This window comes from Sebastes fasciatus, chromosome 11 (assembly GCF_043250625.1).
Source record: "Sebastes fasciatus isolate fSebFas1 chromosome 11, fSebFas1.pri, whole genome shotgun sequence".
In the NCBI taxonomy this organism is placed as follows: domain Eukaryota; kingdom Metazoa; phylum Chordata; class Actinopteri; order Perciformes; family Sebastidae; genus Sebastes; species Sebastes fasciatus.
The window spans coordinates 24,376,605-24,392,086 of record NC_133805.1 but is presented as its reverse complement, the minus strand read 5'-3'; the positions used below and the strand labels follow the sequence as shown (position 1 = coordinate 24,392,086).

The 15,482-nt window shown below is 39.0% G+C and overlaps 1 protein-coding gene across 5 annotated transcripts in view; it reads left to right on the top strand.

Annotated features, from left to right (window-relative positions):
* myripa (myosin VIIA and Rab interacting protein a) overlaps positions 1–15,482 on the top strand; it is a 44,096-nt gene that overhangs the window by 15,856 nt on the left and 12,758 nt on the right. For all 5 annotated transcript variants that reach the window (XM_074651733.1, XM_074651734.1, XM_074651735.1 and 2 more), the window contains 6 exons: positions 1,600–1,821; positions 4,236–4,372; positions 10,502–10,582; positions 12,100–12,197; positions 14,100–14,180; positions 14,915–15,061. In XM_074651733.1, coding sequence (XP_074507834.1) covers positions 1,600–1,821; positions 4,236–4,372; positions 10,502–10,582; positions 12,100–12,197; positions 14,100–14,180; positions 14,915–15,061 — 766 coding nt within the window. The remainder of the gene's footprint in view (positions 1–1,599; positions 1,822–4,235; positions 4,373–10,501; positions 10,583–12,099; positions 12,198–14,099; positions 14,181–14,914; positions 15,062–15,482) is intronic.

Sequence of the window (15,482 nt, the reverse complement as noted above, 5' to 3'; positions counted from 1 at the left end):
ATTTTCGGCAAGGTATACTGTACATCCCTAGAGTTAGAAAATATGTTATAGCATTGCATCAATGGTAACCTTAAGTGTGCTGTCATTCATTTTATAACACTACCCTAAGATAAACATTTCTGAGAAGTGGCCAATATGTAGTACAACATATATGCACTGGATGGTTAATTCGTCTGTACTTGGATTTTTACGACTCTCTACAAGAACCCCTCGATAAAGAGTCCCATTACAGTAATGAACATTCTCCCCTCTCCTTCCTCCCTCTTCTTTTATTTTATTTATTTATTTATTCCCTTTTTGCTTGAGTGATTAATACAATTATTTGATTATCTTATGTTTTTCCCTCCTTCACCTGAATGTATTCTGTAACCTGTAATCCTTAAAAATTAGGATTTCAATTTGTCAACGTGTTTGATGAAGTGTTTCTTTGTAGTTGGGGGTTGAGTCGGTGACTTGATATTGAAGTCAAATATACATGTTTTGTATCTTTTCTCTCGTAGGATAAAAACTTTGAAAATCAATAAAATATATTTACAAAAAACATTTCCAGATTCACCCTTTTGAGATTATCAGATGTGTATTACAGCCGCTTTTATGTATTTTCTTCTTTTTTTTTTATCGCTGGTTTCTTTTTTTCTCTCCATGTACAATTCTGTCTATTTATCAAGCTATTTTTTTTTTCCATAAACCACATATACACAGCAATTCACTTTAAAACAACCAGTGAATACAGTCTAAAAATGAAATTCCTCATTCCCCTTTACGCATGAGGAATTAAATTTTTGCTTTTCATTTTGAATTTGAATCATTTAAATCTAAAATGAAACAAACTATTAAACTCACGATGGCTCTTGTTTCTCTGCCTCAGTCCTCGTGTTGTCAGACTCCATCAGTCTCCTGCAGTAATAATCATGCACCTATAAATGATTTAGTAATGGCTGGTGCTCCCGCAGACCTGATGTGAAAATAATGGATTTTTTTGTGACTCTTTCCTTCTTGCGCTAATAACACCAGTTTCCATTTGTCTCTCTTCTGCCTCCGTCCGTCTTGTTTTCCTGCTGTAATGTCTTATTCCGTCGTCTTTAGCCCGTCTGATATGTTTGCATCTGTTTGACATGTTGTGTTCAGCATATCCTCCTTCTTTAACCTTTACATGAGCATAGCAGATGACGTTTAAATGAATGTGAAATAAATAAATGCTCTGTTTAAATATTCAATCAAGAAATTTATGAATGAGAATTCAATTATAATGTACATTAAGGGAGATATTGCTGCATTTTTCAATCATTTACCTTTTTAAATGATGTTTAGAAAATTATTAATAACCGACTTTGTGAAAGCACTTTAATTTCTGCTTCATTTTCATTAAAGGGAGGCTGAGGATCATTGTGACTGGCTGTCCTCATTGGGATAATCAACTTATTTGACCCAGTAAACTCACAGAGTGGAACTATATCATATTGTTTTTTCCATAATTTTTTTATAACTCTTCTCTTTGTCACACATTCCTGGTGTCACTATATTCCTCTCTCTAACCATCCCCTCTCTCTCCCCTCCTCCTCCTCCTCCTCCTCCTCCTCCTCCTCTTCCTCCCCACAGTGAACTGAAGCAGGAGCTGGATGAGGAGGGCAGTCGCTGCCTCCTGCTGTCACGGCAGAGTTGCTTCAACCAGCGCTGCTGCATCCGCTGCTGCTCGCCCTTCACCTTCCTGCTCAACCCCAAGCGCCAGTGCCACGACTGCCACTACAACGTCTGCAAGGCCTGCCGGGTCTACAACAAGCGGGACAAAACCTGGCTCTGCTCCGCCTGCCAGAAGAGCAGGTAAGGTCGGGCGGTGGTGGCGGTAGTAGTGATTCTGATGGTGTGTGTGTGTGTGTGTCAAGTTAAGGATGAGAGGCTGACAGTGACGTCAAAGGTTATTAAGGTCTTACTCTGCTGCTGGAGAGATGGATTTAGCACTTATTACTCCCAGCATAGTCACTAGGATACAGAACAGTATAAAGTGTTCCACTGGCTGAAATATTCAGTTTAACACAACATGACAGAGAGAAAGAGACTCACTAGACTATGGTGTTGGAAGATGTGAAGCAACTAAACGTGTATGTACCAAGGCAATTTTCTCCTTTTTTTTTTGTTATTAGAATGGTTTGTTTTTGTGTTGCATTTGTTAAATCCAGCTTCTCTGTTTCATATTACAGAGAGACTTTGATGCACCAGTCAGAGGTTGAGATTTAAAATGTTTCGCTGGGCGATAATTCACTATTATAATTTATCGTCTTTCAATGGAATCGTGTCGTGATTCAATTACATATCGAGATATACACACTTATGTCGTCTAAATTGATAACAAGCACATACTAACGTAAATTTCTCAAAATCTGATCAAACTCTGTTAAATCAAACCATTGTCTTAATCTGATAACTCTGTATTTGTGTGCATGCATGTAAACATAGTCAGTGTATAGCTGCGAGCATAGATAAAAGCACATAGACACAGACAGTTAGTGAAACAATGACATAACCACTACTCCAGATTATGACAGCATGTTTGATTGTCCAGTGACAGCTGTTTTTATAGATAAGGAGAAAGAGTGGAGAGATGTGATGTTCCCTAGTCCTGTGGGTCTGTGGTATTTTACAATCCCCTCTGGTACTAGCTCTGGTTGATGAGTTTTGATTTTGGAAAATTTGATGAAATTCACTAAGCAAAAATTTTGTTTAATGAATTCATTGAATTGAGGGGGGGCCAGACCATGAACAATTTTATACACAAGTAAAATATCTGCAAATCTGATCATGTTTTCCCTGTTTAAGTATTCATATTTAGTTAAACTTTTGCAATGATAATATGGATTTGACTTTTTATCCAATGTTTTCAAAGCCTTTAGTGAGTATTTACAGCAGCAGGAATATGTATGGCAGACTGACTCAGAATAAACTAAAGTGCCCATGTTCGTGGTAACAAGGTCACATGTCGCCCAGTGCAAAAGTGTGGCTCATTGATGTATTTTAATAGTTTTTGGACAACAATGGAGCTCTATAGCGCACAAATAAGCTTAATGAGGGTTTGGCTACGCAGACAATACTTGTTAGTAAGTTAAATTCATTGTCGCTTTCGTGGGATTTGTTTTACAATAAGAAAAATTTAGAATATCGCCATTGATCCTTTTAAAAACTACAATAAATGCACTATACAATACTGTGCATTATAAATATTGTATACTGTCAGTCCATTCAGTTGTAGATTATGGGTGGCTGCAGATATCCCAGCAGGAATGATGGTACACCTTGAGAGTCATCACAATAACACCTACAGTATGGGCAATTAAAGCTTTCAAATTCACCCGTGACCACTGAACCTCAAAACACTTAAAATTCATGATTTAGTACTTAAAAAAAATCACTTCTTTGGAAATGTCTAGAGCTGAATAATAATGTCTTAGAGAAAATGCCATAATATTGTTTAATTCCAGTTCAGCTGTCCTCTTAATGATGGAGGCGTCGTCTTTTTTTTAATTTATAATTGGACAGATTTGACAGGAGAGCTGGTAGTTAAACCTCACTGACAGTTTTCTCCACTCGTCTGTATGAGGAGACACGACCGCAGACTCCAGGAGTTACCTAAAGGTGGTTCACACTTGGAGACTTTCTGTCACCTCCTGTCCACACACTCACTCAGCTCCCTTCACACTGCAACTCAACCGCACAGTGAACAGATGGTAACTCATTAAACATGCTGACATGAATATCTCTGCAACACCCTACAGCTGTCATTCCTAAACATTCAATTACATCCCAGTTCATTTTAATCTTAAACATTGAGACTTGAAGGTGAGACATACATCAAACGCTTTTTACACAAAAGGCTCTTTTTGTAGGACCCCGGACTTAAGATTTGACCATGGTACATTGGACGGCTTTTTATACCCCCGTGACAACGTAGTCGGGGGTATATTGCGCTCCGCGTGTCCGTCCTGCCGTCTGTTTGCGTGTCACACTTTCTTTCCGGAGCAGAACTCTGAAACTATTTAATTTAGGAACTTTAAATTTGGTGTGATGGTTGACAGTGTGGTCCAGTTGTGCCTTTTCACAACTAGAAAACTAACACCTGTTAAGTTTAATTCATTCAGTGTTCTGTATTGTCATGCAGATTTATCAAAAAATTCGCCGAAGGATCAGAATAAGGTACATGTTGATTATGTTTTAAACTGCAGGTCTGTTTGTGTTTCTCTCAGGTTGTTGACGACACAGTCTCTGGAGTGGTTCTACACTAATCTGAAGACTCGCTTCAAGAGGTTCGGCAGCGCCAAAGTGCTGAAGACTCTTTACAGGAAGCACCTGGCGGAGCACAGCGTGCTTTCAGAGCTTACTGGTAAACCACTCTGTTTATTAGTGTTGTGGATAAAACCTGTTTCTGTTAACTCTGGTGATATGACTTAACGTGTCTTATGTGACACATTTTGGGAAGAAATGACATCTGAAAGGGTTTTGAAATCCTGAATATGACTGAATCTCTTTCTACAAGGTAAATCCCATATTGAAAGCTGTAAACAGATTACTGTAGAGAGAATCTTCGATCGGAGTATATTTCTGCTGACTGAATGTTTACTTTGTGGTCATTAGGTTGCCCTAGTTAGAGCACCTAACGTTTTATATTTCACAATAGTTAGTTGATTTAAGTTCATGTATTCTGTGGGACCACCGCAGCCCCTAGAAAGTGTCTACTAATGTTGTTAACTTAACTGACGTTACTTGTTTCACCATGTCAGACTAACGTTTGGCAGCTGAGAGCTGCTCAGGTTCTTCCCAAACTCTTGGACATCGCAAAAGTAACGTTGCATAGAAAGTAACAGTAAAAGTAGAAAATTGTACACTTCTTTGGACATCTTGCATTCAGACGTGTGCGTATTGTAGGGAGATGTCACCACCGTAATGGCGACTTGTTTATTTCTAATAATTCCCCGGATTCATGTATAGAAGTAAAGACATTAAGAGAAATATAGAAAGCAGTCAGAAGTGAAAATGATATATTTCTGTGCATTTCATATCTCTAAGTAGTAAAGAACAGAAAGTTGCGGCGAGAGTGAAACAGGATTAAGCTATTGCTTGGCTTTCATCTCACATAACTTCAGCAGATTACTGTGGGGGTTTCTGGACAATATGTGTCACTGTTTTGTGTTGTTAATTGATTTCCAATAATTAATATATTCATACATTTGCATAAAGCAGCATATTTGCCCACTCCCATGTTGATAAGAGTATTAAATACTTGACAAATCTCCCTTTAAGGTATATTTTGAAGAGATGAAAAATGTTGCGATTAATTTGCGATTAATCACGATTTAACTATAGACAATCGTGATTAAATATTTTTATCGATTGACAGCCCTATTTAACAATATAATTATTTCCTCAAGGCTTGCTTACTAGGTTTCTTTGCCCAGAACTGTGTAGCACAAACACAGGCAGGGTTAGGAGGAGCTTTTGCTGGAGCCAGCGATGCTGATATATGTATATATTTATATGTACTATACAGTGCTTTGAATAACACCGTTCACCCAGCAGCATATGCTCCAGCATGTACTGGAGAGAGCGGTACAGGCGAAGGAGTGCATCTCTGGGCCATTACTTCAGTCTCTGATCTGATTGAACAGACAAGGGATTTCAGAGAATTACGAGTGTTTTGTGGAGGAGAGGTCGCTGGCTGCGGATGATTCAGAGCTGTGACCCCTGTGGGAGGAGGACTGATGTGGGCTGGCATCAGGCCACCGCTCAGCGTCTCGTTCTGCTTTACTGTTTTCATTCTCCGCTCACAGGCACACACTGTATCATACATTTTAATTTGTTTATGACTTGCCCGCACTGGAAATCCAGCCGTGTTTATTCAGCTGCCAAATCTGCATCTGCATAGTCTGACTCATGGAAAGCTCTGCTGATGTTACTTTGCATAAGAAACAATGTGAGCTGCATGAATGGCATCAGAATGAATAGAGCTGACATTTGGGAACTAATAGCTGTGGGTAGAGGCATCATCATGTGTGAGATTTGTGTCGCAGTGAAACATTTCCCCCTCAAGACACACTGCCACAGCCCGGCAACACTGCTCCGAGACATCCCCCCTCTAAAGAGTAAAGCTAAATAACAAAGTGACCCTGAGGAAGAACACACACACACACACACACACACACACACACACAGACATAATACACATTATGTAATGCTTATTTTACATACAGTGTAGAAGTACAGATCTTAAAAGGAATATAGAAAGCAGTCACAAGTGAAATGGATGCAAATCATAAGTACAAAACCATAAATACATTTTGTTAGATATTAATAAAAACTCTGTCAACTTGTTCTTTTACCATTTTCTTCTTTTTTTTTGTATTTAGACAAAATTAACTTACATCAACATCACAGAGAGATGGAGAAAAAAACAAGAATAACGCCAAATTCACATCAATTAAAATTAATGTATGTACCATATTTCAATGCAGTCCATCCAACAGAGGCTGAAATATTTTGCCTGAAACCACAAATGTGAACCTCGTGGTGTTGGCGGAGGAAAAGTCAGAGGATCACCAAAGTCAATGGGTTTAATTGTCCTGGGAGCATTAATGTCTGTAACACACTGTGCCACAAACTCTGCTCTACTCTGACTCACACTCTATATTTCTTTTATATTACAAAGATTGACTATCTGGAGTGTGTTTTAGGGTGGACATTACGCCCTTTAACATCACATGTTGTCATGCTCTTGATGATCTCTGTGAGGTTACATTTATATTTTTTATAACAGTGAAATAATAATTTTAGAGTTGCTTCTGCTACAGTAGGACTCCCAATTTTAATTTTTCTTGAGGATCTTTGGTAAGAATTTAAATGTCATACTGTATCAAGAATGACTTATTGTGAATTTATTATACAGATCACATTAGTATTATGTTTCTATGTATAAACATAATACAGTGACATAAGTATGGAGCTGTCAGTTCACCTCCATGGGAGTCTCATGGTGCCTTTAGGGTTACTGTGACCTTAGCTGCTCATTGGTCGTGAGTCTGTTTTATGTCCCTGTGCTGCGGCCAAATCTGTCCGGACTTATTAGATGTTATAAAACAGACGTCCGCACACACACGCAAACATATATACCAAGGGTCATAGAACCAAAGTCCATGCTGCAGCCCCTAAAATTCACCGTTATGTCTTAATTTACAGGATATTTCACATCAGTGAACTTGTGCTTGCCTGTAAGGTTTTTAGCAATGAAAGAGTAGAGTGCTCTCTGCATTTTTAAAATAATCTACAATTCACATCACTTGGTCTAAGTCCTCCCTTTGCCCCTTAAAATGATTGGAAGTGACCCTTTGTACTCTACTGTACCTTTGAACCAGCGCCACAGAGCAGGTCGCCTGGTAATACCCCGCGCGAGGCCGCTCTAATGCACTTATATAACCACAAATGGCTGCATTGTTGCATGAATATTTACACGGCGTGAAAAGAGCTCAGGGCTCAGAGTTGGAAGGAGAAACTATCTGAAGTGAGAATGAACTCTCTAAATCACTTTCTAAAATCAAGTCATGTAAATATCAAACCTTTATGTTTTAAAGGCAGAGATCCTGTATATAGTCACAGCACAAGTATACCGATCAGCCATGACATTATGACCAACTGCCTAATATTGAGTAGGTCCCCCTTTTTGCCGCCAAAACAACCCTGACCCGTTGAGATATGGACTCCACCAGACATCTGAAGGTATGCTGTGGTATCTGGCACGAAGCCGTCAGTAGCAGATCCTTTAAGTCCTGTATAAGTTGCGAGGTGGGGCCTCCGTGTATCGGACTTGTTTGTCCAGCACATCCCACAGATGCTCGATTGGATTGAGATCTGGAGAATTTGGAGGCCGAGTCAACACCTCGACCTCTTTGCCATCCACATGATGAAAGAATGATGATGAAAGAAAACGTGATTCATCAGACCGGGCCACCTTCTTCCATTGCTCCGTGGTCCAGTTCCGATGCTCATGTGCCCATTGTAGACGCTTTTGGCGGTGGACACGGGTCAGCATGGGCACCCTGACTGGTCTGCGGCTACGCAGACCAATACACAACAAACTGTGATGCACTGTGTGTTCGGACACCTTTCCATCGGAACCAGCATTAACTTTTTCAGCAATTTGAGCTACAGTAGCTCTTCTGTTGGATCAGACAACACGGGCCAGCCTTCGCTCCCCACGTGCATCAATGAGCCTCGGGTCTGACCCTGTCGCCTTTGTCAAGAAAAGAAATTAAATCAAAAATGAAGTAAACAAAATTATTGAATGGCTGTCAGATCAGTAGATCCCCTAAAGCCGGGCTCAGACTACAGGAGTTTTGGGCTGATTTAAACCCAATTCACCTCTCCCGACAATCGGAGGAGAAATCTGGTCTGGGACTTTTGTTGGTACCGATGTTCAGCCCAGATTATCTGGTAATATGAGCGGGTTACAGATCCAGAATTAAACCTCCCAAACTGTTTGGTCTCATCGGGGTCGCCCCAAATAATTTCAAGCATGTTTGATATTTAGGAGTCAAAATCTGGAGGATTACTTCAATACTTTCCGAGCGGGACCACAATAGCCAATGAGGGAGACGAGCCGGAGCAGCTGATGGTGTTGCCAAGCAACGATAACATTCTAGCCATTGAGGCTAACACCTCTTCCTAACTGGACCATGGATGTATAAACAGAACTGGATACAGCGTTGTAGGCTAGCTCTCGTTCATTCCTATGGGCGCATCCATTGGGCCCATAGAGCAGGTGCAGTAGCGTTTTCTTTAACTCCCCCTGCCAGCCCTCGGTCCAGCCTCGGTCTGGGGCTGATTCAATATCGTGCTCTCTATGTAATAGAGAGTGAAATCGCTCGTATTTTTTTTCCACGCTCGATTCGCGAGAGTTCGCTCGATTGCTGTATGTTAGGAAGAGTTGTGACGTTAGCTAGCATATTACTGTTGGCAGATATTAAAACTGAAAAAAAATAATCTCACCTCCAGTTCTCGCTGAAGAATAAACAACCCGTATTGACCGCGTCTCCCAAACCATTTTATCATCCAAACTCATTTAACCTTCTGCTTTAGTTTTTTCTCACGTCAAAGACATCTCCATTTTGTTTACATCTGCTTCCCCATGAGATCACGTGAGGAGGTGCGTTGCTCCCTCTGGCATGATAATCTTAATAATATCCCGTAGTGTGATGATGCACCATTATTTTCAAATCTTGTAATATGTATATGCTTGAGATTAGAGAGAACATCTGTGAAGTTTCTTCTTGTGTGCGTGATGCAACCCGATTTCAAAATTGTTTTTTAAAACTGCTGTAGTCTGAGCCCGGCTTAAAAGTGAATCCAACTTTATCTTAATTGCAAAATCTACGTTAGATCTCTTATCCAGTGAGTGTAGGTGGGTCGTGTTTCATCCTTCCTCAAGAAGGATCAGTCGTCTAGCAATCAGAGACGCGGAGAAATAACTCGAGAATTCATATACTAATTATGACAATTTCACAGAAATGTCTATTGAGATTAAATAAATCAAGTGATGACATTTTGGACAGACATGGATGGAAACTGCAACTTGACTGGTTGGTGGAGGCATAGAACTGCGAGGCGGTTATTCTAGTTGCTTAATGCCCCAAATGATCAAATGAAAACTAGGGCTGTCAATCAATTAAAATATTTAATTGTGATTAATCACATGATTGTCCATAGTTAATTGTGATTAATTGAAAATTAATCACACATTTTTTATCTGTTCAAAATGTACCTTAAAGTTAGATTTGTGAAGTATTTAATACTCTTATCAGCATGGGGGTGGGCAAAAATGCTTGCATTATGCAAATGTATGTGTATATTTATTATTGGAAATCAAATAACAACACAAAACAATGACAGATATTGTCCATAAACCCTCAGAGGTACGGCATTTAGCATTAACAATATCAGTGTGTCAGTGTGCTGACTCGACTATGACTTACCCCTAAACTGCATGTGATTATCATAAAGTGGGCATGTCTGTAAAGGGGAGACTCGTGGGTACCCATAGAACCCATTTACATTCACATATCTTGAGTTCAGAGATCAAGGGACCCCTTTGAAAATGACCATGCCAGTTTTTCCTCACCAAAATTTAGCGCATGTTTGGAGCGTTATTTATCCTCCTCCATGACAAGCAAGCATGACATGGTTGGTACCAATGGATTTCTTATGGTTTTCTAGTATAATTTGATACCAGTGTCTTCAGGCTAGCTTTAAAACAGAGCCCGCCACCACCTAAAAATCCCAGGTTGTGTTAATGCGTTGAAGAAATTGGTTGCATTAAAACAAATTAGTGTTAACCTGTTATTATTGTGTTGCCTTTGATAGCCCTAAAAAAAGTTTCAGGATGAAATCTTAATCTCATGTGAATCTACTGTATCTGTCTTTCCAATGTACATGTCAACGTGTGTGTGTCTGTCTGTGTGTGTCTCAGAGAGCAGCGCCTACGAGGAGAGTATCTGCAATGAGGGCAGCTTCTGCGGGAGCGACTCAACCTTCTACAGACAAACTCAAGGTGCAGATATGATTTCACTGATCCTTGTTTGTACTGTACACCTATTTATGTGAAGCATTTTGGAAATTCTTATTTGGATTAATACAATTTTACAGTTTTTGATTCCTGTGTCAAGACATCTTACGGTAATACAAATGCAAAACCAGAAGAAGAACTTCAGTTATAACACTATATAGGCCTGCACGCCTACATATTTTCAGTTAACATATGTTTATGTGCAGCATTTCTAATTAATTGTGCACTGAATAGCAGAAGAAAGAAAATAAATGATTATGTATGATTATGTAAACAAAGCACTGAGAAACTCTGATTACAACAAACACAGAAGGAGAGCGACTTAATTCTCTGCTCAGGTAGACATTACTTCTCTATAACTTTACATAGCAAATAGCTGTTTGCTGCTATATTAATACTCTGGATATCATATCGAGAACCTTTAAGAATATGCATCATGTAATCACAATATCAACTGATATATTAAAGCAAAACATTTTGACGTTTTTGGGAAATATCAGCTGTCTTGCCGAGAGTTACATCAGGAGATTGATACCACTGTTATCTGTACGGTAAATATGAAGCTACAGCTTCAACTTCGAGGCTCTTTCCATTTTGTTTTTGTAGTGATTAAACAAGATGCGTGTTAATTACTGAGCATTAGAGGTGCTGGTAGGTGAATTTTGTTATGTTGAAAAGAGCCAGGCTGGCTGTTTCCCCCTGTTTGCAGTTTTTGTGCTAAGCTAACCAGCTGCTGGATCCATCTTCATATTGAATGGGCAGATTTGAGAGTGGCACTGAACTTCTTGCGTGACTCTCTGCAAGAAAAAAGTGAATAAGACTATTTGCCAAAAACGGGTCTGTTAAAATTAGAGGCCCCCTCTACAAGACAGGGCCTCAAGATTGAGGTCAAAGAAAGGTAAAAATTCAGCAGTCGTCATAAGACTCTTTCCATGTCAGTTTATATAAAATCATTTCAGTGAAACTGTCATCTTTAGGCCCCCGGGGCAGCTGCCTCGTAACAGCGAGTGCTTAATTCAATCTCCATAAGAAAGTCGACGCAACTGCTCCTCTGTGGCCACATTATCCACTTCAAGGTCATTTTGGGGTCATTCATTGTAATCCTCTCATGAAATCCATAAACTCATATTTGTTCCCAGCTGCCATGAATCTAATGCTTTACAGCAGATGAAACAACGGAGAAATGTTTTCAGTCTGTTATGCTCTCTTGTTTGTCGTCTCGCTATGTCCTCACTTCTCCTCACTCTCGCAGTTCGCTGCACTAACATGATAAGTGACCGCAAACATGATTGAAAAGCTGCACTGGCCTTAAAGTCACATCTCTGCTTGTAGTTCCTCTATAACACAAAGGAGGAAGTGAAAACAGATTAATAACAAACGGTGTGAAAACAGAATTCAACTGAAAATGATGCACTTAACTCCCTCCTGTGTTTTTGCTTTGATTTCAATTGTATTTTAAGGATCATTCAGGTAACAAGTGATCATTGCTTGTTTGTGTTCAGAGCACAGCGTGGCAGAGACGATCACTGTGGCCTTGCGGGTGGCAGAGGAGGCCATAGACGAGGCCATCTCCAAGGCTGAGTTTGACACTGCCAGTCAGGTTATTTATGTTCACATCTTATAAATAGTCATGTATTGTTGGATTGCTTACATGCCTCTGTACATACTAGTGTCTTGCACTTTCAGTTCCAAAAACTGCTGTTTAATTTGTTTTCTTTGACATTAATTCACAACCGTTCACTATAATGACCTTTCTCTGTAAATGATTTTCAGACAGTGATGTATTGTAGATGCTGCAGTTTGTTATTGTTTATTGGTCTGCAATCTACATACTTTGATAAGTGTCCTCTGCAGTCCTTTCATCACGTTCCTCCTTAATCTGACTTCTCTGCTTTTTCTCTTTTGAGCCAGAGTTTAAATCAGATTATGGAAAACCATCAGGATTATGCTGCAATCCAAATGACAGTTTAATACTACAGTATAAGACAACGTCAGGGTCATTGTTAGGCCAACAAAAATGGAACTGGTCATATTGAACATATAGAAGTTACTTTTACTTCACAATTTAAGATCACTGTTAATAACAAACTCTGTTAAATAATGAATTTAATTCAATTTAAAGTGCCCTTAGTTTATCAATCAGAAAAGAGAAAAGAGACACTACTGATATGACAAACTTTCTACAAATCGTTGATTTTGTTCAAGCAATTTAAATCAGAAGAGCAGAATAACCTGCATCTAAAATATTTAGCATATTATGCTCAAGTATTTAGTATAATAAAGGAGTTTATATGAATATAGGAGTGTCAGTGTGGATCTGCTCTGTCAGTAAGTTTTGGACCGAAGTATGACAGACTTGCTTCATCTCCAGTTTGAAGGAAATACTGATGTTCAGCTTCAGTTTTTCAATCAACAGAAGCATATGAGACAACAAGAGACGGCCAATAGAGTGCTCCTGGGATGACGTATTTTTGTAGGCCAACCAGGAAGTTAGCATCGCCCCGGGTTCCCTAGACAAAAAGCCAATGGGATTTTTCCATTGGGTTTTGGATTATGGCAGAAAATAAGCTCCGTGGCAAACAAACGTTTATGATACCTACATGTTTTGTTCAGCAAGATAATCTCGAATGAACACCACTTTTATGATTTTTGAAGTATAAATGCAATCGCCAGAATTAAAAAGCTAACGTTAGGCTATAAACAAACTACAAACAAACTACACCACGGTCGCATGACTTCAACATCACCACCACTAAACTAAAGGTGGACTAGTGTTCGGTGTGATGACGCTTAGTAGTTTAATTTAGCCACGCCGTTTTTAAGACACTTAAAAGCTTCAAAATTCACGAGTTGGGTGTTTACTGACGTATTTTATGTCGTAGAACAAAGCTTTAAAATCTCTTAAGTTTGTGTTAACCACAGACCTTATTTCAGGCATCTAACCAAAAAAATACCCAAAAAACCCACTGACTTCGAGACGAGGGAACCGGAAGTGCAAAAATGCTAACTCATTTCTGGGTTTTAGGACTCATTCCTGAAAGAGACACAAGCCGCCACAAAGAGACAGTCGATTAATACAAAGAGGCAGTAAACAACTACAAAGGATGCGACCACTATCGCATTTAATCTCAGAGTATTTGTTCATATCACATAATGTTTTGCAATGGGGCTACAGAAGCGTAATGCATGTCTTCTACTGGGTGTCCACAAATTCAATAAATCCTTCAAATATGTATAACTCCAGAACTATCTAAGATAAATCCCAATGTACATTTCTGGCTCTGCAGCCATTTTCTAAAAAAGTACTAATACTACTATGCTAGAAAATATTTACTTCTCACTAATCTGTTAAAGTACCCCAAAGCTTTTGAACGGAATACAGCAAATATATATATATACATGTATGTTAGAGCATGTATGTTGGAAGAGTAATCAGCTTATAGTGTGTATTTGTGTGTGCGTGGGGCTAATGAGCTTTCTTATTTGTGCGTTTGTTCACCAGGAGAAACAGAATGAGGCTCGTTATCTGCGGGAGCACAGAGGAGAGCTCATTGAGGAACTGTCCAAAACTATTGTGCAAAAAGTAAGAAAGAAAATATAGTTTTTTATTTCTGAGCTGCAAACACTCACTTTGTATAGTAACAGATAATAACGCTCCAAACATCAATCTAAATTCTGGTGATAATTACCATGCCTAAAAACTGGCATGGTAATTATCAAAGGGGTCCCTTGACCTCTGACCTTAAGATATCTGAATGAGTATGGGTTCTATGGGTACCCACGAGTCTCCCCTTTACGGACATGCCCACTTTATGATAATCACATGCAGTTTAGGGCAAGTCATAGTCAAGTCAGCACACTGACAGCTGTTGTTGCCTGTTGGACTTGAGTTTGCCATGTTATGATTTGAGCATATTGTTTTATGCTGAATGCAGTACCTGTGAGGGTTTCTGGACACTATTTGTAATTTTTTTGTGTTGCTAATTGATTTCTAATAATAAATATATACATATATTGGTAAGAGTATTAAATACTTGACAAATCTTCCTTTAAGGTACATTTTGAACAGATAAAAATAATTTGCGATTAATCACGGACAGTCATGTGATTAATCCCGATTTAATATTTGAATCGATTGACAGACCTAGTGAAAAGCCATTGTGTAATACTCAAATGTAAGTCAGCTGTTTTGCTACTACATTTGTACCTCCTGCACATAATAAAACAAAACCATTAGAACCAGCTGATTTTGTGTTTTATGTTTGTACAGAGCCATCTGCAATACTAATCATCTTCTTCATCGTCTCTGTCTCTTAGATTATTAGTAGGAGGAAGACTTTGTATGAGATCAGGACAGATTATGACCAGGATTGGCCACTTGAACACAACACTGACCTTCCTCGTCATCATCAGTCCGACTATGATCAAGCCTCCAGCTCCCTGAAACACCAACCAGATTTTTGGGTAAAAAAAAGCCACACTCACTGTTTTACCGTACATTAAATGTACAAGGTCTGTGTAGAAGAAACAGTGGTGAAAAGTGAATTTACTCAAGTACTGTACTTGTATGTATTATTAAAGATTAAACCAGTGGTTGCCAACCTTTTTGGCTTGAGACCTTTTACAAAAAAACTGTCTGAGTTCAGATTGTCTGAAAAAATTGTCTAGCAAAAAAAAAATCCCCTCTAAACTTCTCTAAGATAGTTTGATTTAAATACATTTTAAATGAAGGATCTTTACTTGTAGTTTACTTTGCTTAGTACTTTTACATCATGGGGTTGTGAGAAAAAAGGATGATATGTTGTGTTTATCTACATGTGTTTTCTGCACCACAAATCTTCTCATCATGTGCTGACCTCTGCTGGTTAAACTGGTCATAATGCTC